At 43.4% G+C, this 25026-nt stretch overlaps 1 protein-coding gene across 1 annotated transcript; it reads left to right on the top strand.

Annotated features, from left to right (window-relative positions):
- Positions 1-12751: 12751 nt before the first annotated feature.
- On the top strand, positions 12752-23495 carry LOC146854023 (proto-oncogene Mas-like). The gene is made up of 2 exons (XM_085651884.1): positions 12752-12937; positions 16674-23495. The coding sequence occupies exon 2, from the start codon at positions 16704-16706 to the stop codon at positions 17655-17657; it is 954 nt and encodes a 317-aa protein (XP_085508010.1). The 5' UTR covers positions 12752-12937; positions 16674-16703; the 3' UTR covers positions 17658-23495.
- Positions 23496-25026: the final 1531 nt, after the last annotated feature.

Below are 25026 nucleotides of genomic sequence, written 5' to 3'. Positions count from 1 at the left end.
GCTCAGCCCTGCAATTCTAAAAAGCAAGTGCTCTCTAGGTCTCTCCGTTTTTGCCTTCACCCTCAGAGTTAAAAACACATTTTAACTCTGCAGCAGTACCATTCTTCATTTCCTTTGACGTAACTTCAAAGAAACGCATTATAGTACTCTCACAGTCTTATCATGTCAGAACGGAAGCATTTTCAATATTATATACAGTTAAGCCATAGGTGTTGCATATTTATCTTATGCAAATAACAACGATAGACAAAGCCAATAATCCTAGATTGCTGTGGGTGTAATGTTATTTGTTGTATTATATGTCTGGATGCAATGACAGAAGCAGCAAAATACCAATGCGCAGCAAATATTTTTAGCTTAGGTGTTTCAAGCCACTAATGATATCGACCACGCCCCTTTGAGAGACCACCAGTTTTTTAATCCCACTTAAAGCCCTGGGTGTAATTCAGGCTATAGTACTTTGCATCCCCCATACGGGGAAGCCCCTTATTTAAACTGAAGCATTTGAACACCTGTGACACATGACTCTCTAGGCAGGGGCCTTTACAAATAAAGGGACCCCCTCTATGGGCATGTAAGGTCCAGGAGTCAGAGGGGAAAGCGCAGTACTGAATAGAACAAAGAACTCCTCGTGGACCAATATTATTTTTTTCAAGAATTAATCTAGGCATGGGTTAGTCGCTTCTATTGATTCATATATGTAGTTAAATATACAAATGCATAGTCTTTACTTTAATAAAAAATCTTCCTTTTATTTTGCAAATTGATCATAGGTTGTACTTTTGACATGGTCATTGAACATTAGTCTTCATATTTTGCCTTACAACTAATACAAATCATTTCACTTTGACAAACATATATATATATTTTTTTTTAATAAGAAGATTGTATTTTTTAAACAATTTATATGTAAAAAACAGAGCAGCTACATTCTACTCGGCATGATACAAATAGTTCACATACATACTAACCACTCTTACTACTACACACTCATACATAACACATGTACTTAGAGGGTACAGGGAGCATCGGAATGTGGCGACGTCTCTAAACAGATCTGGGCGCACGTGGTCTACGCGCGTTTCGGTGGATTTGGACAAACAGGGACAGATCACAGTTGATGATCATGTACGCCCGGAGAAGTCGCTGTACACGCTACCGGATCTGTTGAGGAAAAAGAGATTGCCTAAATCAAGAGACATGCGCCTTTGAACAACGTCAAGGTTCCAACTCTTCCATTTCCTTGCTAACAACTCCAAGATTGAGGATGAATACCTGACCACACGCCGTAGTATTTATCAGACATTCAAAAAAATCATACGTTGATGTACAAGACTCTGCAAACTAGAGCCATATAAATTGAATGGACATCTCTCCTGCATATTAGAATTTAATCTTAGATCTGCGTACCAAGATCATTGTAAATAAAGCCAGCTGCTTTCTGGCTTTGGAGTGCTCACCTCTGAATGCTAAATAGTACTCCTACTCTGTTAGTTGTTGACACTGTATCCTTATTGGGCGAGGTCCTGATGAAGGTGGTCCCTGTTTGTCCAAATCCACTGAAACGCGCGTAGACCACGTGCGCCCAGATCTGTTTAGATTGTTACCATCTATTAACCAAACACTGGAGACGTCGCCACATTCCGATGCTCCCTGTACCCTCTAAGTACATGTGTTATGTATGAGTGTGTAGTAGTAAGAGTGGTTAGTATGTATGTGAACTATTTGTATCATGCCGAGTAGGATGTAGCTGCTCTGTTTTTTACATATAAATTGTTTAAAAAATACAATCTTCTTATTAAAAAAAATATATATATGTTTGTCAAAGTGAAATGATTTGTATTAGTTGTAAGGCAAAATATGAAGACTAATGTTCAATGACCATGTCAAAAGTACAACCTATGATCAATTTGCAAAATAAAAGGAAGATTTTTTATTAAAGTAAAGACTATGCATTTGTATATTTAACTACATATATGAATCAATAGAAGCGACTAACCCATGCCTAGATTAATTCTTGAAAAAAATAATATTGGTCCACGAGGAGTTCTTTGTTCTATTCTCTAGGCAGGGGCCTGCATTACATCCTGCAGGGACCCCATCATTTTGTGTTACACCACTAGTGGACACCCTGGTTTTGTCAATATTGGTTACGTTGGTGACTATACGGTGGCTACCCAGTATCTTTCTCACCTCAGTACCAATGCACACCCTCACTTATCAAGTGCCTTCATTCAGAATTCACTTTTAAGATTTCTCCATCAGCATTTTAAATGAAGCCTGGGACTAGGGCTGCTTGTCTCATGCAGATAGCATAATGCAGGACTCTGCACCCTCTGTAACACGAGGGTGGTCCTCCCTTCAGGGTTCCATGGCCCCATTCACTCTAAAACCTACTTACATCAGTGAGATATGGAAGGATATGGTGCCCTCGTCGCATTTTGCAGTGGCAATCCATTGTTGCGTTACGCTTCCTGTCTAGTGGTTTCTGTGCGTGATGGCAGGACTCGTCCACCCTGCTTATTTGATTCCACACGTAAAAGCATATATGAGGTGCTCCATGTGAGAAACTGGCCTGGTATATGATGTCCACTAAGGTAAGTGGGCACCTTGGACCAGTCCAGACAACCCTTATGGTGATTTGAGAGGTCTCAGACAACCTTAGAAAGCTATACAAGTGGTAGCTGTGAAGAACAGCCTTCAGGCTTAGTCTTGAAGGAGTGTAAAGCAGTTTATTTTACCAGAATGCAATCTTATAGTATAGATTAAATGAAAAGAAAACCACACATAGGGGCAGATTTACAAGCCCCTTGCACCACTTTTGCGTCACTTTTAACATGAGAAAAGTGACGCAAAAGATGCGTAAGGAGCTAGTAAATCTGTCCCATAGTATTTATAAAAATATGTATTTACTATATAACACTGTGTAGTAAGTTACAGTATCTCCCACAAGGAGATAGTCACAAAGCACACAATACTTACGTAAAGAAATCACAGTAAATAGCACTAATACACAGTGGGCCCCAGGGGGGGGGACCAAGCCATATACTAAGAAAGTGGTATAGGAACCACTACTCGAGTCAGGACAATGTCGAGAGGACGTAGAATTTCTAGGGACCCACAGAAACACCCAAGGTAAGTAGATAGGGACCCCACGGAGAGTGTGTGCAGTGTGGGAACACGACTGCGTGCTCCGTACAAGTCTATGTGCAAGTTGCGGTTGGATTTTTAAAGATTAGGGACCCTTCCCAGTGGACCCTGAAGAAACCCCGTGGAAGACAGAAGGTTGGACAGCCACCCCACTCCTGGATACCGTGGTTCCCAAGTTACCTAGCCCAAGGAAACCGGGTGCATAAGTGTGAAGTAGTATCTGAAACCGCCATCAAACCCAATGGAGGACGTCAGGAAAGTGGCGCTGCTGGAATAGGAGAAAATGTCTGGAGGAATACAAACTTGGATTCTCGACGAGGAGTATCTGAAAGCAGAGGGGACAGAGTCTATGTCACTTGGGAGTGACCAGGAGACTTGAAAGACGAGTGCCCTCCGATGTCGGGTGCTTCACGAAGGATGACGGTGACCTTGACTCTGCAGCTGCAAGTACCAGGAGATGCCGAGGATGACCAGGACCCGGATACGAACTGTCCCACAAAGGATGTTAAGTGCTGAGGGGTAGGTGTCCAGCGGGATCACCAAGAAGCCTTGGCAAATGCAACCCACGCAGGAAGTCAAGAAGGTGCGCGGTTGGGATGAGCAAGGTCCAGGAGACTCACCACAAGCAGGGAAGTCAGGGCAGGCCTGGAGCAATCATGGGAGCCCAGGGAAAACAAAGGCGACCCTCAAAGGGACCCACAGGCCAAAGGTACAAGAGTTGCGAGAGGACCTCAAGCAGCTCACCAAAAGAGGCAAGCCACGATGCACAGAATGCGGTGTGACCAAAGATTCTAGTCACTGGAGGTGCTCGAGTTTGGGGCTACTTGGAGGCTGAAGATCTTCTTGCAAAGATGTCAACAAGCCTTTGCAACTGCAAAGGGGAAGCCGTACCCAGCGGTTCAGTTATTGCAACCCCCACAAGGACTACTGGTCTCAAACTTGGTAAGATGGGTGAGCAGGCCTCGGGAGCTGAGGAAAACCACTACCTGTGTTGCAGAGCCCACGGTGTACGGAGGAGCTCGAGATCTGCTGGCTAGTCGTCCCAGTTGCGGTGCCTGTAAATGCAGGGGAGTGACTCCTTCACTCCAAGGGGGATGACTTTGGTTGTCCTTGATGCTTCACAGGTCCTGGAAGGTTTCTGTATGATGCAAGGGCACAGGCAATGCAGCAGACTGGAAGGGAGACGAAGTCCAGCCCAAACGAAGTCAGGCAAAGTTCAGAGTGCCCAGGTGGTACAAGTGCAGTGGTTTCAGTTCTGAATCTTATCCCACGACAAATCTAGGGACCTACACCCAGGTAAGCCCTTATGTACCCTAGGGAAAGGGTTGAGAAGATTCAGGGGACCCTCCAATGGGAGGGTCTGGACAAGGGGGAGGTTCCTCCCATGTCCTTTGTCCAGTTTCGCGCCAGAGCGGGAGCCAGCAGCTCCCAGGACTGGTTTTAACTGGACTATGCACAGGGACACCATATGTGCCCCTCATGCAGACTTTCATGCATTGGCAAGCACACCCACCCAGCCGTAATACACTAAATCCTATCTGGGAGGGGGTCACACTCCCTGTGACAGGATGCCTTTTATTCTGCCTTCCCCTGCTTGAGCTTTGCTCACCAGCAGGAGGGCAGAAATGTGTTTCTGGTCGGCAGCAACCATTTTGAGCTGTCCGGGACTAGAAGGCTAGTACTGGGACCACAGACAGTCTAACGGAGGGCTCTTTCAGTGGTTGGAATCATACCTCCCACACCGTTTACACACCGTTTGCGGTGTGGGGGTATGATTCCAACATGTTTGATACCAAACATGATAGGATTAGTTGCAGCTGTTTTCGAGGTGGTCATCATGCGGTCAGGCAATTCCCCTCTATATAGTATATGGCTGCTTCACTGACAAGCCGGGAGAATGGACTCCGTAGGCTGCAGGGGTGTCCTGCTCACGCAGGGGCACACTCTCACTTAGAAAGCAGCTTGCTCCTGAACACCGTAAAATTGTGGAACGTGCTCCCTCTAGCTATAAAAAACTGCCCAACATTACTCTCTTTCAGAAAAGCACTCAAAACTAGGCTTTTTTCAAACTAAATCTACCAACTACTTTTCATTTCTTGCTCCATTGCAGCGCCTTGACACCCTTGGGCATTCGAGTGCTATATAAATTTCAAAATCAAATCAGAACCAAGTAACCTGCCCTCAGGATTGTAAAGGCCTGCTATAGGGGGTGACTTATAGGTTTTAGGTGCAGTGACCCTTAGCTATAGTACACCTATATCTTAATTAAGTGGTGCATGCACCAACCTACACAGGCTGAAATGGCAGGCCTGTAATTCCATTTTGAATGGTCTCTCATGGGTGGCATAATACATGCTGCAGCCCATGGGAGACCTCTGGGGTACCTATACGCTCGGTACCATATACGAGGGACTGACAAGGGTACCCCAGTATTCAATCTGGGGTATACCTAAGTACATAACACAACAGTTTAAGGAGAAAGCAGATAGACCTGGTGTGAGAAGTTGGCCTGGCATATGCTGGTCACTAGTTATAGTGGCCACCTTGCACCAGTCCAATTCGACTCTTATGGTAGTTAGGTTTAAGACAACCTTTAAAGAAAGCTATCCTAGTGGTAGCTGTGGAGAGCAGCCTTCAGGCTAAGTCTTGAAGGAGTGTTAAGCTTATTGTTTTACCATAGATAACCTCTTGAATAACCAAATGAAAGAGTATTCCACACAGGTATATATATAAAATATATGTATTTATTCTAGACAGAATCCCACAAGTCTCTTTATGAGGCTGAGGTAAAGTTACAATTCAAACAAACATTGATAGATACAATAAATAGCACTGGAATCACAGGGCCCCAGGGGGGGACCAAACCATATATTAAAAAAGTGGTATAACAACCACGACAATTCTACAGACAATGCCAAGGGCATTTAGGATCGCTGGCCCCTTAAGAATCCACCCCAGGTTATGAGGAAGGAGACCCACGGGAGACGCGTGCAGTGCAAATAGCTTCTATCAGGATCTCTATTATAGCGTATGGAGAATGTCGCGGTTTGATTTTAAAAGATTAAGGACACTTCTAGCAGGAGTTCAAAGTCAAGGGCTTGGAGTTAAACCTTTGGGGAGCCCACCACCACGAGAGTACCGAGGTACCACTGTTACCTGCCCCGGGGAAGCCGGGTGCATAGGTCGTTTTCGATGTCGGGTCGCGGGCTGATTTTCAATGGGAAAATGTACAAAACTGCTGCTAGCCAAAAGCGTTGATGATGTCGTGAAGAATGAAGTTGTAGATCTTGAAGAGGAGAACCTGAAAGCAGCAGGGACAGAGTCTGAGTCACGGCACAGTGACCAGGGAGCTCAAAGGAAAGAGCCCTTCAATGTCGGGTGCTTCAAGTGGAAAGAGGTGTAGCTTGGATCTGCAGCCACGGGCTCCGGGAGGCTTCAAGGAAGGCCAGCTTCTGGAGGGCAACTGTTCCGTGTTGGATGAGGGCTGCTGCAGTGTTAGTGTCCGGATTGGATCCACTAAGCCTTGGCAACCGCAACCCACGCAAGATGAACAAATCAGCTACTGGTGCAGACCCACGAGGTCTGTGAGAGATCTTCTTTGGAGAGACTGTAGAGCCGGCCTGGAGCAACCAGGGGGACTCTTAAATGTTGAAATTGACTTCCGCTAGGGCCCACAAGTCGAGAGACAAGGGACCGCGGGAGGCAGCAAAATGGAGTGCGTAAAAGGGAGCCCACGGGCCACCGGAGGGGGCTAGGGCGCTGATCTTTGGCACAATTGCTGCTTGGTGGTTGGCTCAATAATGGGCCAAAGCACAACTTCCCCACTGGTCAGGGTCGTGTGCTATGCAAGAGGTGGCCGGTTTTCTGGGGTATTGAGAATCTCGGCACCCACGCGGTCCATGGTGCTCAGACTTGCTGTGCACACCCATTGGCCTCTGGGATGCTTAGGAAATTCACCTCAAGGTTGCTGGAAGTCGTCAAAGTCCAAAGGAGCAGCGAAGTTCCAACTGGGTCACTTGCAGTGTTTCAGGTGCCTGCCAAGCAGGGGGATAACTCCTTTATCCCAAAGGGAGATTTCTTCAGTCAGCTGGGCAGCAGCTCGTCGAAGGTCAAGTCTGTAAAGTCCAAGATTAATCTGAGGCTCTGGGGACACAGTATTCACCTTTATCCCCAAGATTAGGGGAGGGTCCAGATCAGAGCCTACCAATGAGAGTTGAGGCGGGAAAGGGTGGCTACACCCACCCCCCTTTGTGTGTTTCCCGCCTGGGCGATGGGCAGGATACCCCTGAACCGGTTCCAGGCGGTGTATGCAGAATGTAGGCACTGTAGCAGCCTACGTGCAACTCTGAAAGGCAACATATGGTGCACCCACCCAGTTCCAATCCACATATCCTGTCTGGGGAGGTGCTAGCACCTCCCTGCCACAGGAGCCCTATTGTCCAGCTGGCGAGGCTGGGATTTTCCCCAGCAAAAGCCAGCCAGAGTTGTGTGGGTGTGGGTGCACTTTTAAATTGGTGTCTAAATTCTGCCGCTTTTCCCATATCGCCCCTCTAGCAGGGGGGAATCGTGCCCTCATGCCCATGACTGGACTGGGGGTATGATTCCTACATGTTTGAGACCAAACACAATATGGTTCTGTGTAGCCATTCTCAAGTTATCACGCTATCGCGATATACTTATAATGCGGTTAAGAGTATATGGTATGGCTACACTACAAACAACCCAGCAATGATTTTACGAAGGTTGCAGAGGGGCCCTACTCACGTAGGGGTTCCCCCTCACACATACCTCAGCACCCTGCCTTGTAGGATTAGAAAGGCCTGCTATAGGGGTGACCTATGAGAGTATATGTGTTGTAATGGGGTGGGATATAGGGTACCTATATCCCTGTAAGGGGTGCTAGCACCAGCTTACCCAGACTACAGTAGGGGTCTGGTGGTGTCAGTTTGTATGGCTGTCCCAGGGTGGCACAATAAGTGCTGCAGCCCTGGTAGGCCTACTGAGGGACCCATGCCCTGGGTACCTAGGGTACCATCTACAAGGGACTGTCAGGGCATCCTCAGCATCCAATTGGTTTGTACCTAGGGTACTCACATTGTTTAATAGAGGAAGCAGATAGGCTGGGGTGCTGGATAGCAGGGTCACAGCCTGGCTAGGGTCACAAAACAGTCAAAACATCAGCAAACAGTTGGGGGCAACTATGCAGTCGATGCCACTCTCCTACACCTGGGTCCTGATTAGCAGGATCCAAGTCAGACTAGTCAAAAACAGCATCACATCAAGCAAAAAGTGGGGGTAACCATAAGAAGCAGATCCTACTTTCCTACACTCCACATATGTTTGAGTTGCTTCAACATTTAATTTTCACTCCAAGTCTGATCAACAGAGGTATGCCTTCAAAGTATACTTCCACTTTATACTCCACACTCAGTAGATAGAAGCTAATGCCCCATAACAGGTAAAAGGGAGCATGGCTGTTGTGACGGGGGTATTATAGTGTGTATCACGTCTTTTTACCTGTTTATAATAGTCACCATATAGATTCTGCTTCCAAGCTTTAGATCCTGTCGGCTAGGGTTAGAGAATCCACATTTATTTTATGCCATATATTGGTGCACGGCTGGAGAACAAAGGAATCCTTTAAACTGGTTTTGGTGCTTTGACAGGTCTGCTAGGGCCTCTCAATAAAAAAATTACCCCTGTGAGGCAGGCACAAATTGGTCAGTGCTCTACCACACGTCTGAGAGGCTGACCGTTGTCACTGCCTGTTTATCTGTCAGTCCTGTGCAATACACTTAAAAACACGTAATTACTATCCACGTAACACCACTGCACACCATGCCACATAATTCCACCACACTAATCCACTCCACACCACACAGTTCAATGCCACAGCTAACAATTCCAATGCAACCCATATAATTCCACGACACACCACATACATCCACTCCATAACACATAGGTAAGAGACATTTACATTTACAACATCAATAGCTCTAACTCTTTCTTTTTAACACCCAAACACACACATCTGGAGCTTAGCTCCTACCCGTTAGTTCTTTTTCATCAACAAAAAGACTGAACTAAGTAGAGTTTCATGCCACACAATTCAACTCAACCCATTTTCAGGCCACACTACTTAATTCAACACCAAACCACATAATACAACCCAACACAATTAAACAACACAGCCCATCCATCAAATCCACACCACACAATTCCACATTATGCTACAAAATTGAACAGCACACCACATAATGAATAAACTCCACTACATACCGCTCCACAACACAAAATTCCATTTCACTTAATTACACTCCATAAAACACAAACCCACTTCACATAATTCCAGTACACTCAATACCACATATTTACTATCTATAAAATTCCACAGCACACCATGCCACATAATTCGACTACACAAATCCACTCCACACCACATAATCACACAACTAATTCATTTCAACCCACAGAATTCCACTACACACCACATACATACATACACTCCATACACATAGGTAAAAGACATTGCAATTTACAATGCGAATAGTTCTAACTCAAACAAATATGAGACCTATTGCATTTCTAATGCTTGTTCTATTTGCTTTGTATAGTTGATTACGGTCTTGATACTTTTGTTTTCAGCTAATCCATGGATATATTGACCAGGATTCTATTTATGGACCATATTTATAGAGTATACAACTTTTCCTGTTGTATGATGTATTGTTAAAACAATCAATTTGTCAAATTGTATGTGTTTAATGTTATGCTATTGCATTAAGTATGTTTATCCACTAATAAAAACAGAATACATTTTGGTTTTTAAGTTAGTTTATATGAATAATAAGACTTTTTAATGATTTTGTTGTACACTGTGTCCTCTCCTAGTATGTGGTCATAATGGTTTTTCATATTAGATAGATCAATAGTTGCCTAGGGATTTTTCTTTAATAATTGTACATGTTCCCCTCCACACTGCTATGATCATTTTGGTTATTTATCCAGCTGCCTGTTCTTGTACTTTCAGGGGCACACACATGACACTGTAATGCTATTAAAGTGCCTTAGATAACTAGATAATGTATGGTGTTTTTCTCTGGCAGCAACACAGATGGGAGGAGGGCAGTCAATAATTTACAAAGATTTTTAACAACTTTATTTATTAGGTTTTATTACCCAACTGGTCAGTTGTACACACGTTTGCTATACACCCAACAATAATCTTTTTCTTGAAGCATGCAGATTTCCAGCAATACATTGTTCAGATACACTAAACATAGCGAGAGGAAATAGACGATATACAAATCATGATAACGAAGGTGGACACCTCCACCAACATGTCACGTTCCGACACAACAATAAGATTATTACATTACTCTGCTCCATCAGTTTCTGACGTGTCTGCCTGCTCACTTCTGTGCCCCGGTACATGGAGCAATATCCTGCTTAGTTCTCTCCACTGTACCAGGTCCTCTTCAAATTTCTCATCCTTTCTACAAGCTTTCATATGCAGCTCTTCAGCGAGCGACCACTCACCTACATCCTTTATCCATCTTTCTAGTGTTGGCACTCGTGGGCTCATCCAGAATATCGCTACCTGCAGTCTGGCAAGCACCAATACCAATTGTAGCAGTTTATAAGCCATCTTGTTTTTCCTATGCTTTGGGATCTGTCCCAAAAGACACTACAGTGGGCTGGGCTAGCCTCCACTCGGATACCCACCCCGACACCCTTGCCACCACACCATGCCAGAATTTTAGCACCTCTGGGCATTCCCACGCCAAATACAAGAATACTGCTCGCCCACTGTGACATCTAGGGCATACACGTGGCCTGATTGAATCTATACGGTGAAGTCTCACCGGAGTCATATATACTCTTTGCAGGAAATTGTAAATTTACAAAGATTTTATTCTGGCTTTACAGTACAACAGTCACCTGACAATTTAACATATGCGAATAGTATTCTACAGTTATAGGCTTCAACACAAATACATATCTATTCCCATGCTATCTACTTGTAATGTTTCATATTATTATACAATATTAATTTTAATTAAAGACCTATTGGCATTGCTAATGCTCTTTCGACTGCTTTGCTAAAAAAAAAAAACAGTTTGTAGTTTGTCAACATTCAGTTTTCACTTTGATCGCACATTATTCTAAATTAGCATTAACCAGTGTTTAATTTGAGCAGGTGGTTGCCGGTGTGGACCGGCACCGATTTTACCTCATCAAACAGTCATGGAGAGCAAGAGAGGAGGAAAACAAACAAAGCAGAAAGACGGGGTAAGAGAAAGACAGAGAAACAGTCATAAAGGGAGCAAGCAGGAACGTGCAAGAGTGAGCTAGAAGAGCAGAGCGAGTCCGGTAGTAAACTAAAGAGGCATGAGGCGAACTCAAGGCTACCAGCCTTGGTATTCCGCGTGCCGACATTTAGTGACATATCTACAAGGGAATGTTGCAGTGCCGCGCTGTGGCCAATTCTGCAGCACCGCGTCATTTAAAAAATGCAGGGATGCGCTGCATTATCAATTATCCTGTGTTTTCCCTCGCGCAAAAAATATCTGCCAAGCGACACCACAGACACCCTTGTGCCATAGTGCAAGGGTGCCTACGTTGCAGGGAATGAATGTTTATGTGCAGGAAGGTGTGCCTTCCGGCACATAAGCAATCAATAATGGCGATTTGCTACGTCTATGTGTGCTGCATTTTGCAGCACATAGAAGGAGCTAGTCACCATTATTCAATGATTGTTTGTGTGCAGGAAGGTACCCCTTCCTGCTCATAAACAATCATTAAAGGCATTTTTGCAGCACACATAGAAAGAGCAAAAAACGAGGAGGAATAAAAAAGTGTTTCTCCTCGTTGCCCCAATCTACGCTTGCTTCTGCTTGGCGCTAGTTTTTGCCTCGGCCTCAGATTTACAGATCCTTGTAAATCTGGGGCAGCGTGAAAAAGCAGTGGGTGTTGCGGTGAAACGCCCACAGTAACACTCATTGCACGCCCCTTTCACGCAGACACCAGCATGAAAGGCTGCCTTAGGCCACGCAAAGTGGCTTAACGCCACTTTGTAAATATGGTGCTGGGCATTGCGCCACCGGAACGTCGTAAAGGGCGCAATGCCCTTGTAAATATGTCCCTTCGTTACACAGTCGTGGGACGCTCTGTAGGGCTTTGGGAACCAGCATTCATTATTATACAAAATTAGTACTGGATTCAGAAAACAATAAATGGACCAGTTTGGTCAAAACAAGGCGCGTGGCCGCCCAAGGCCATGAGAGAGTGCACAAGAAGGAATGTTGTGTGGGAGGGGGGCAGGGGTCCAAGGAGCCCTGCAGTCACAACACGGCTCAGTTGACGGGACAGATGGAGGTTTAAACTTGCCAGTTAATTCGACGTTTTCCCCTTCGGGAGCCTGCTCTGCCCTGAGTAGCGTCCGGGCCCCGTGATCCCACATTTCTCGTGCTGTATATACCAGTGGCTCCCTGGTGGCCAATGGCCCGGGCCCGGAGGGCGGGAAACGGAGGGGAGGGGGGCCTCACCACGCACACGCTGCCCTTGTTTGGAAGCAACTTTAGCAGAGGATGTGGTTAAAATATCTAACCCCCACAGCCAAACGCACGCTGCTATTATTAAAGTCAGAATTTCTGTTTCCTTTTCCTTCAGGCAGAAAGGACTTGTTCTTCCCTGTAAGTCCTGGTGAGCGCTAACTTGGGCTTGTTGGAATAAAGCTCGAAGCCCAGAAGCATCCTACCCTTTGACTGGTTGGCGTCGGCAACAGGTAATATTTTTCATAAACAGAACGTATTGCTTTGAAATGTTAGTAATTAAGTTTCTCAAATGTACGCGCCTTTATTACCCTTGGTAATTATCTTATTGATGAGAAGGGGTTCTAGCGGAGCTGCAAATAAATGGCCTTTTGTTCATTGAGGACTGAATTCAAAAAGCGTTCTGCGCGCACGAGCTGAAACATGGGGGCATATTTATAAAGAAAAGAGGCAGCGCCGCACCGAGTCATTTAAAAAAAGGCGTGGATGCGCTGTGTTCACGAGAATACGGCGCACCCCTGTGTTTTCTCCTGCGCTAAATACGCTGCCTCGCGCCAACGCAGACACCCTTGCGTCATGGTACAAGGGTGCCTGCGTTGCCGGGATGAGTGTGTATGTGCAGGAAGGTGTCCCTTCGTGCGCACACACACAATCATTAAAGGCGGGTTGCTTATTTCTCCTGGTTGCACTCTTCCAATGCCTGCTTTTAAGCGGTGTTAGTTTTTGGTGCCGCCTTGATTTACAGATCTTTGTAATTCTGGGTTAGCGTAAAAAAAGCAATGGGTTTTACGGTGGAACGCCACAGGAACGCCCATTGCACGCCCCTCTGACATTGAAAACTGCGTGAAAGGGTACGATATTTGCAATGTGCCATTAAGCCACGAAAAGTGGTTTAGCGCCGCATTGTAAATATGAAACCGGCAGTCTCGCACTGGAGCGTTGTGAGAAGTGACGCCCGGTGGCACAATGCCCTTGCAAATATGCCTCATGGTGCGCAAAATGACCACAATGAAAATTCACAATTTCTGAAAATAGAAAGAATACTGACCAATTTTATTTTGTGCACGTGTACTTGCCAATATTAATAATATGTTGTGTTTCATAGCATACTTGTGTCTTTTCTAAGCGCTGTAAATAAAAGTTACTATGGTTCGCATTTAAAGCTATTCAGCTGACCCACTCCGGAAGTATGGAAGGCTGGAAGGCCCTGCCGGAATTAGCACTGGTGATCGGCAGATCTCAGCGTGCTGCAGATGTGAACGCTCGACATGCTGAGCAATCTTGTTCAGCTTCCAGGGCACCTTTTTAGGCATTCCAAATTCAGGGGTGGGAGGTTTGTGGGTGTACCTGCAAATGTAGGTGAGCTCCCAGAAAAGTCATACTTTGGTTGGTATTCAGCTACCGCTCTCAGGTAGTTGTCTACTTTCTATTGGTTACGTTAAATGCAGCCCAGACATAGCTGTGAGAGAGTAACCTAACACTGCGCATTAAGAGAATTTTGTAAAATGATTCAGCAGTGTTTCCAAGATGTGGGTTTATACATGCGATGAGCACAGTTCTCTATTTTACATTAGACAATTACTCTACAAGATATGCAAGTTGAGATTAAGCGCCTCGACAGTCAACCATGATCATAGCACATGTTGTTAGCTTTATCAGCTTTTAGTCCAGTATTTGCTCACAAAAGCTCCCTTTGGTACCCACAAGGCATCAGTGGCCTGCCCATTATGCATCAGTAGGGGTTTCCTTATTAAGTGACTAACCTAAAATAAAATCTGTCAGCATTAGAGACAGCAGAAGGCATCTAGAATTGCACATGGCATGTTCTTTGCAGAGTGGCTGAGGGAGCGATGCCATCAGGAAGCCCTCCTGCCCTCTTTCTGAGACACTGATGAGGCCGCCTGACAGCAGTCCCTGACCACCAGCCTTACCTTTCATGGGTGACAGGGGGATTGTCCCATGCAATAGATGCTACTCTGTATTTATTGCCATTTATACCTGATTTGTCTGCAAAGACGAGATTACTTTCCTGAGTCCTCGCACCAACCTCTGGCCGCCTGAGTTATTTGTGCCTGCTCCCCTCACCCGCCTACCGCCTGTCCTCTGTGTTTGTAGGATAGAGGCACGCATGGCTAAAACCACGCGTTTCTCTTCATCACTGCCCTAACCATGAATGCGTCTGAACAATGCATTCCTTTACCACGCAATTTCGTGGTAAAGGCATTACTGGTAAATGTATAAGTGTGGTAAACTTCACACCAATCCCTTCCCTCTGAGCCCTGAAAACTACCCGAACCCCCTCCCGAGCCATAAATACTACCCTGCCCCCCCCCCCCTTGAGACATAAAAACGAACCTGAGCCATAAAAAGTACACTTATCACTCCTGAGCCCTAGAAGCTTCCTTAACCCCCAGCCCTAAAAAGTACCCGGCTCCCCTTAGCCCCAAAAACTAAGCTAAACCCTTAAAAACGACCCCCAAAACTATGCCCCAACCCCCTTACTTCACAGCATCCTCTCCTGATCCTTCCCATTCCAGCATCTAGGCCACGCATCTGCCTGGTTAAGGCATGAGCGTGGCTGCGCTGGCGGAGAAACAGCACGTGCGGCTTAGCCTGCATTATAAAGGCCATTTCCCACCCTCTATTGTCTTCTATCCAGCACTGCCCCTTCTACCACTTGACCCTTCTAGACCTCTCAGCCTGGTGTGGCCAGCTAAAGAGCGGGGAGGTTAGGAGCGTCTTTCTTTGTCGTCTTCCCTTTTAAGGCCTGTTAGAGCTTGGAAGGACCTAGGACCATAATCTCTGTGCCTGGCCAACATCTCCTTCTCAGACCTGTTCCCAATATCTCATTCATATTTCCTGCAGTCTACCCACAGTCCTTGAACATGAATACCGATAGATGCCCAGGCTCTCCTTTCCTAATTCTGCTCTTCTGAATGGGGCCTTTAGATCCACCTACTAGTGGTGGTGTTCTACCTTTCCAGGAGCCTGCCCAGTGGACTTCAAGGGTCTGTGCGCTGTGGGTGGCAAAAGAATTGCACCCAAGCATAGGCTACGACTCTCCAAGTATATGAGATGACTACCTGCCTCTTCTTTGATAAATAGAGATATTTGACCCAAACTCTACTGAACTACATAGAGGTGGGGGTCAAATGACATAGCAAATTCAGAATTCCCCCAAGTCCCAGTGAAAACTGTCTGAGTTGTGGGAAAAGTGTTAGCAGGTAGCAGGAGGAAAAGTAGAAGCACACAACGGCAAGACTTATAACTCATTCCCTATAGGGCTGCACACCTTTCTTCGCACATCAAACATAGTTCGCACTCCCTTGCTATATATACAAATATAAAATACCCCACTTCATACATTGATAAACCCCTCTTCCTTAGGAACTTCTCCACCAGCCGGGTCTGGTGGCATAGTGAACTAATGCACAAATGTAGGGGCCTGTGTTTGTCCATATAGTCACAGGATCAAATCTCGGTGGGTCCACTCAACCTTTCATCCTTCAGGGATCAATAAAATTAGTAGTGTTGGGTAACTATAAATATCTGTTATTCAGTGCCAAGATACCCTTGGGTGAACACACACTTTACAAATAAGCATTATGTTCTCACAGATAAATATAGACATCAATGGTCCACAAATCATCCATTGTTTTCAATACATTATGTTCAACCTTCAACACCAGTCATTTTGCCCCTACAGCATCTTGACTTCCTTTCTTTGATCCTTCCTTCTAAATAAATGATGTGTGTATAACCAGAGAAAATATTCTTCCAAATGTCAAGTCATATAAATTGCCACAAGATAAAATGCAACTGTGGCACAGCAAAATGTATTAGAGCTATCCTGTAATAGACTCATGGGAATAGTGTACAACCAGCACTCTCCATAAACCATGGTGTTTTTTTAAAATAAATGTAAGCAAAATATATTTGATAGAAAAAGGATCTTTTTTCTCATTGTAGGTTATTCAAGAACCAGGATATAGCCTTTTGATGGCGTGCAATTTTCTGACCCCATTCAAAGAGAAAGAGCAGCTGGCAAACGAAACAGAAGGCAACTACTCTACTATAATTTGGTATGAGGATTATGACATATTTTACTGGATAAACGTTTTCATTTCTGTGCTGGGATGCATCGAGAATGGTTTGGTCATATGGCTTCTTGGTTTCCACATAAAGAGGAACCCCTTCAGCATCTACATCTTGAATCTGGCCATCGCAGACTTCTCATTTCTTCTCTGCGTCTTCTGTTTGGGTATTTTTTACATCGTGGACGATGATAATTACCCCACTGGTGCTTATATAACCATGGACTTAACACAGTTGATTATGCAGTTTGGATACAACACCGGACTCTATCTGCTGACAGCTATCAGTGTGGAGCGGTGCCTGGCTGTCCTCTGTCCCATCTGGTTCAAGTGTTGTCGTTCTGGACACCAGTCAACTATTGTGTGTGTCCTGATTTGGGTTCTTGCTTTTCTAATAACCCCAATGGAGTCTTTGTTGGATTCAGTTTGTCCAGCAGCGGTATTCTTCAGCAGCATCTTCCACTGCGTAGTCTTTGTGCCACTCATGGTTATGTCAAGCTTGGTTTTGCTGGTGAAGCTAAAGATAACAGCTGTAAGGTCTCCTTCTTCCAAACTGTACGTGGTGATAATCACAAGCGTCTTCATATTTCTCTTCTTCGCAATGCCAGTTAGATTCTACTTTGCATTTCAAATTCTCTATAGTTCAGCAATACCTGACAGTTTGTACCATGCCACCATTCTTCTCTCCACCATCAACAGTAGTATAAACCCCCTCATCTACTTATTGGTGGGCAGCAGGAAGGAGAAGAGGTTCAGAGAGTCTATCAAGGTTGTCCTCAGCAGGGCCCTTGATGATGATACCGGTTCAGATCATCACGTAATAAACAACTCTAACTCACTCACCCCTCCTACGAGCTAAAGGTGAAGAAGGAGATGAAGGGAATCAAATGAAGTTGAATTGTCCAACCTTGTGGAACCTCTGCATCCAGTGTCCAATCCAGAAATACAAAACAGGTTTCTGTTGAAAGTGAGGTAGGGAATTTAAACAATTTTTGCCTCAAATAGACCAATCTCCAATGAGGGGTCCTGAATTATAACACTAAAAAATATTTTGATTGGGATGGGTGAAGTGAGAAACAGGTGGAAATTATTAATGTGTTTGTGTTTTATGAATAGTCATAGGACAACATTATTTTCCACCTGATGGTGTTTAAAACATATATTCGAAGGATGATACTTCCAATGTTTTATGGAGAGGATTATGGTTCAAAGGGAGCTTAGGAACCACCTTATTGTGGGTGCTTATGATAGGTGAACTGATGTTTGATGCGAGAGACAGAGAGGCATGGCAATGTAACTTGGTGAGTGGCGGTGACTGATCACATAACAGAGGTCATGAGCCAGAACTAGTGCTACCTGAACAGCACATGGATTGTCAAACTTCTCCACTCTGTCTTTAGCAGCATACACGACTGCATAAGAACAGTGACGTTGTAGAATATCTCCCCAAGGACATGGAGATCTCATCACCTTTTTATGTAAACATACAGCATTAGGTGGTTCAGAACAAGTAATGGGAACATTAGCTGAGAATTCAGGTACTTTGAGCAAAATTACAACAACACATTTATCACCAGCAAACAAAGTCAAGCTCACTTGATGAAAGGCTGGTTAAGAGGTGGTCAATGCAACAGTTCAAACAGGATTGTCATCAATTCCAACTTAATCACAATTATTACTACATTCTAAAGTGTTGATGGTGTACCAACCCGGGATAGATTTCAAGTAGGCAAGAGTAATATTACAAATCACCCAGGGAACTATGACCAGTGTTGGAGAAACAAATGTATTTAAAGCTGAGATATTCACAGACATGTATGACTGGACAATCAAAGGTGGCAGAAGAAAGTGAACTAGTTTCTGTTTTTACAGAGTAGCCACCATTTACAGTAACGATGAAGAAGAGCTACAAACTGGCCCACATATTGTTGCTGGCAGAAGTTAAGATTTGGTAGAAGATTGAAAAGGTTTGCGTGTATTATGGCTTGTTTAGATTAGAAACTAGTCTGTATGGAAATTAGACATAGGTGCGTCAGTTAAGAAAATTGAAGCCAAAACCTCACTTCTTTACCTCTTTCTAAGGTCTGATTGTATCAGAATTATTGAACCACAGATTTCCATATGGTGACTTTGGTGTGCCACACAGATGTGTGTTTTTAGTGTCAATGGGACAGTAATCCCTGGAGTAAGAGACCAGGTGATGCCACCACTGAGAACTCCATGGCGTCTACATTTATAGCATTACAACTTAACCTGCATTGCCATGGATGGAAAGCTAGACATCTATTAAGGAAGGGGGCACACTGTTTTGTCACAGTTTGTTTCACTTGCAATAGCTTTTATGAGGTCAAGTTGTGATAAATATCACACACATATGACCAATGAGGTTCTGCCCTCAGAATAGTGTATGTTCCCAAGGCCTGGTATTTTACTAATCTTTTAACCAAGGGCATGTCAACTGCTTAAGAACAGGTAAATGTCCTCAAGCAAAACTTTCAGACACCAAACCAACGGCTAACTGAAGATGAAACTGCCACCAACCATACATTCACCTGGTACTATGCGGGCTGCCCGCCTAAATAGAAGGAGCCAGAAAATGTGATCACATTACCCCCATCCTAAAACAACACCACTCCTTCCAACTGGAAGTGAGAATTGACTTTAGGATTCCCTGCTTAACTCATAAAGCGTTATATACTGCCCGACCTGGGCAACCTTACCTCCTAAAGGATAAACCTCAATTCACCGAAGGCCACAAGAACAGAAGCTCAAATTCAAATGAAAAAATGACTTTATTCGGTTCCAGAGACCACAAAAGTGTCACACACATCCATCCTGCAATAAAATTTCCATATCGCATAGTTACAGAGGCACAAATAAAGTTAGTATAAAAACAGACAAAAGATGGTATTAAGACAATATTGGTAGGGAATGAAAACCCTAGCGCCAAGTACCCAATGCAAGGAACAGAAGCGATCTTGGAACTCCCAGCATTCGTAAGAGCAAAAACATCCAAACAGGCTTTCTCCTGCCGAGCCTTCAGGCTGTGGCACTCTATCCTTGATCATGCTAGACTAAACGTAACTCTTACTCTTCCTCAAGCACCTCAAAGCCATCTCTTCAAAGTATGCATACCTAACAGTTCCTTATGTCCTCTGTTCCAGCCTTCTGATCTATGTGTGCTAAATTTTCTCTTTTCCAATTGGATGTAAAGCGTTCTGAGGCCCTTGACACGTCTGTGCGATATAAATACTACAAATAAATAAATAAAATAATGGGCCAGAACTCAGTTCCAAGAACACATCATCACAGGACGAGTCATACTCTGATCTGTGACACCGCTTAGCAGACAACAGCGCCAGAAAACTATCTGACTTTGGACCATACAAATATAGCAACACCATAACCGCATTGTAAACCGTCTAATTCCCTTGTGGTGAGCAAACATCTTTCTATGGACATGAAGTGACGCTCTACCAAGAAACATAATTCCACTGACGACCCACGTGTGCATTTCTAAACTAGTGACAATGACGCCACCTTCGGCTTTAGTGCTTTTCGTTCAATTTGCTGCATGTTAGGTACCACAACAACATCACCTGGTGGAGGAAAATGAAGGAGAAAACAGAGGAGGAATGGAATACTTCAACCGGACCCTCAGTGATTTAAGTGCATTCAGCAATGATCCACACACTTACACTGAAGCATCTTAAAGAACAAAAGGTTATTACTACCCAGTGATCCACACACTCTCTTCTTTGTGTACATTACAGCAGCAATTGTCGGTTGTCTTATAACAGCAATTCACACACGTTTTGACCATAAATAATTTGTTTTGCTCTCTCTTCAAATGCATATGGATAATTCCGAAGTTTTTCTCTTATTATCCCAATTTCGATCGCAAAAGTACTCAGAATTCTTTGCATAATCTAGTAGTTTTAGTTTGTTTGAAGGTAACTGCACCTGTGTTTGTTGTCCTTCCTCATTATGCTGAAAGGGAAGTCATTGTACAAGTTTGGACTTCTGACAAAATGCAGAATGTCACTTCACCACCTTTGTTCTCGACTCATCTAGGTGAACCTTTGTTGGTTGGAGTAAATGGAGGACATTTGTTTAAAATTACACAGCAGCATGTGTTCCAAACAGAGGTCTTGAGAGGGAAATATCTTTGCTACAGCATTGTTTGGGTGTGGACGGACAGGAAGTGTTTGAGTATTTGTCTGATTTTCAGACCGAATAACCTTGAGGTTTAAATGCATATGACATATGTATCAACAAAAAATATTTATTTCCTACCATTAATTAGTATCATCTTAGAATGCTACCATTTTGTAAGATTATACAAATAGAAGGAAAGAGGGTGAAAGTTTATGTCTCCTCTTAGGAAAGTATCTCCTACCTGCAAGTTTGGTGGCTTGTGCGATGAACATATCAGGGTTTCTACTCACTGTTAATATACATAAAATCATGTAGGAAACATGGTGAAAAGATGATCCTCCTCTTGTTGAAGTGTGGGTAGTGGCAACACAAATAGCACATAGGATGATTTATGTGAGAGATTAAAAAAATAAAACAAATATCTGGGGAATGCCATAAAAGATTAAAAAAAATAAGATACTAATATAGGAGCATAGAGTGATTTCAAGGGTCGGCGGTTTCACTGAGGACAAAGGGGACATATAGCTCACTCCAAAGATTGTCCTGTGATCAGAGCTTCCTGCAACAAATGTGGTTAGAAAGGTCACTCTATGGTTTGTTGTAGAAGTAGTAAAGTAGTCCAAAGGAAAAACAGAGCATTGACAGAAGTGTGTGACAAGATAGTTCTCGAGATGGGTAATAAGAATCCAGGTTCCCTTAGGGTCAAAGTGAGAAGTGAAGGTGTTAAAGTTGAGTTAAGGTTTGTGTCTTCTTCACAATTCACCATTGTTTCTGAACAAAAGATTAAAGGTTTGTTTGGAGGGAAAGTAAGTCTGTAAAAACGGATATTAATCCTGGGGGTATGAACGACGCGATACCAAAGGGAACAATGGGCGGAGCGTTTGAGCAAATCAAACACTCACCCCCTGTCAACTGATCTGGGTTTAATCCATCATCATTCTTTAGCTCACTCCACCACCCCAGTTCAGACATGCCCATGTGAAAATCAGTCTGACCCTGTGCCTCATGGGAACAGTCCAGACCTAATTGCCAAGCCATGTCTTCCCTGGACCGGAAACAAGCATCCTGGGACCAGTTTCGGGTTCATAACCCTCATTAGCCAGGCAATCTTGAATCCAGTGGCAAAGTGAGCAAGTATGAACCACAACACATAAAATTGAGAGGATGTTTCTAAGGTGAGACTTACTACAGGGATAGGTTTGCCATAGGAAAATGTATGTTTCTGTTAGCGGGGACAGCATATTAGATTGGTCAGTACAAAAAGATTTAGGGATGTATTTTGATCCCAATGCTAAACCACAAGTTCAAATATAGTTGGTAAAAAATCAAATAGCATTTGAGAAAGAATTTCGAATCAGAAATTAAGCTGTTCCTGTGGTATTCCCAGTAAGTAAATTACCAATCAGTATGCCGGGAGGGGCAAGGCATACCTGGAGAAAATATGCACATAGTGGCTCATAAAGGTGATGTGAAGATCCAGTTATGTGTGAATATGAGAGCTTTAAATAAAGTAGATGTAGTAGATAAAGTGCCTCTGCCCAACAATTCGGCGAAGGTGGCGACCCTAGTTGGGGCAAAGGTTTTCTCAATATTGGACTTGGCATCAGCTTGACTCCAGGTGGGTGTACATTCAGAGTCTCAAGAGTTAACCACCTTACCATGCCTGTGGGAGCATACAAATTCAATCACATGCCGTTTCGGGTGGCTTTGACATCCTCTTTTTTCTAGAGAATTATGTCATCAATATTGGCATTTATACCTGCCGGGTTTTACTATCATGATGAAATGCTGCAATTTGGAAGTATTAAGACACAACTGTCTGAGAGAGTGAAGATGATGTTAAGAAAATTCTTAAAGTATACCCTGACAATCAAGGTAAAGGATGTAAGTTTGAAAGTAAAGAAATCAATTATCTTTGGCACAGCATTACAAGTAATCGAACCCAAGAGAAATGGTTGTGCATAAAAATAAGGATGAGATGCTCCTTGTTGGGAATGGTGGGATTCTACGGCGAGTGCATTGACAATTTGGCAAGGAGAACATTTACCATGGGAAACGTGATGTTTAAATGCAACATGGCATGTGAAAAAGAATACAATAACATCAAGAGTTGTCTAGCTAGTTCACCCAGATTGAAAGCTTTTATCCCAGGTCGTAAATTCAGTGTGACAATCGACACCAACTCAAAAGGTTTGGCAGCAGTTCTGATACAGAATAGTGTGACTGAGAAAGAGAAAATAGCTTATGCTTCTAGATCTCTGCATGGTTCAGAGATCAATTATTATGTCACAGTGAAGGAGTTATTAACTGTACATTAGATTATGAACACTTTTAGAAATTTCTTATGGGGCACAACAATTTGTCTTGCATTTATCGGATCATTTTTATATAATAACTTTGACATCTTTTTATCCCATCATAGTAGTTCTTTGTCAGATAGTCCTTTTTTATTCCTTATTATTATATATTTATTTCTGACTCTTATGTATTGCTACTGTATTCCAATGTATTTCTTTTTATCGATAATAAAAAATATTTGAACACGAGAAATGTTTTCTGGGGCACAACAATTAAGGTACGTATGGATTATAAACCTTTAAGGAAATTGTTTAGAAAGAAAAAGGTTGGAGCACTGACTGGTAGGCTTTGACGGTGGGTGATAAACTGGCAGGAGTACAGATTTGAAGTAGAGGATTCCAAAAGAGAGCAGGAAATTGCTTGTCCATGATAGTGGATGTTGCTGACAGAAACATGGATGCACATGATTTGCAGTAGGTAGACGAATGGTTTATGTCGAATGGGTATGTGGTCACCGAGGGTGTAGTTTCAGAAGAAGAGCTCAAAGAAGCATTGGTTAGAGACAACATTTTGGGGAAAGAACATACTTATGGGTTGAAATGAGAGGAAGGGTGGGAGCACTTAAGATAGTTTTGGATGGTCAGAGAAGAGTTGGCAGAGGTAGCTAGATATTTGTTTAGGGCTACTAAATTCACTTCACTTGGTGTATTGTGGGTGAGACTGAACAATATGACGTACGAGGATCATTTTGGTATTTACAAGATGAAAGAAGTATTAAAATAGGATTTCTGATGGCCAGGAAAGGATGTTCAGTCATGCATTGCCGTGAACTTTGCACCAGACTATGGAAAGAAGTGGCTATGGATATTGTGGAACCATTGACAGGTGAAGTCAACTTCTGTGTTTTAATCTCGCTGGAATCCTTTTCCAAATGACCAGTGATAAAGTGTGTCTCTGACATCAGCACCAAAAGTATGATCACATTTTTAGAAACAATATTCTCTAAAGATTTTCACTGACAAAGGGATGCAGTTCTATTCTAAGGAAATGCAAACGTACTTCGAATCTAATGGTATTGTACACTATTGCTGTGCCCTATATCATACATAAACTAATGGAGATATTGAAAAGCTTAGCAAACACTCAAAGAATGCATTCAACTGACTAGAAGCACTGGATTGAAGTGGAGAAATTAACTAATAAAACCTCTTGTTTCTTATCGGCTAACTCCTCATTAACTTTCTGATAAATCTCCTTTTGAGCTATCGGGGGCAGTAAGCCTAACTCTAAACATGTTCCAGAATAGATGGAAGTAGCGGAAAGGTTGGGTGAATGTGTGTACAGCTGATTCCTTGATGCACAGAGAACTGAGTGTATGTACTAAGGAGATGCAAAGAAGAGTATGGTGTTTAAAAAACGTTTTTGGTGAGAGTGAAAGAAAAATTGGGTGAAGATGAAAGATCCCACAGGAGTGGGCTGCCTAAGTTTATCAGACCCATAAAAGTAGTTAAACGATTCTAAAATGCATCAAAGCACAAGATGGGATCATTATCAATTTAGGAAGAGTTGCCAAGTGTTTTGGATTTGATATTGATGGTTCTTGTAAAGTATGCGATGGCAGTAAAGATAGTGATAGCCGTGAATCTCATCATGCAGTGTGCAGGTAGTGGCCGCCCTTCTTAGCCTCCAGAATTTCTTACAGATTATGTTACCAATGATATCTTTTATTTTCAAATTTTTTATATTCTGTATTCTCTATATGGTATGTTGGT

This window comes from Triturus cristatus, chromosome 4_1, assembly GCF_964204655.1.
Source record: "Triturus cristatus chromosome 4_1, aTriCri1.1, whole genome shotgun sequence".
Taxonomy (NCBI): domain Eukaryota; kingdom Metazoa; phylum Chordata; class Amphibia; order Caudata; family Salamandridae; genus Triturus; species Triturus cristatus.
The sequence above is the reverse complement of the archived record's forward strand: the minus strand, read 5'-3'. Positions and strand labels throughout refer to the sequence as shown.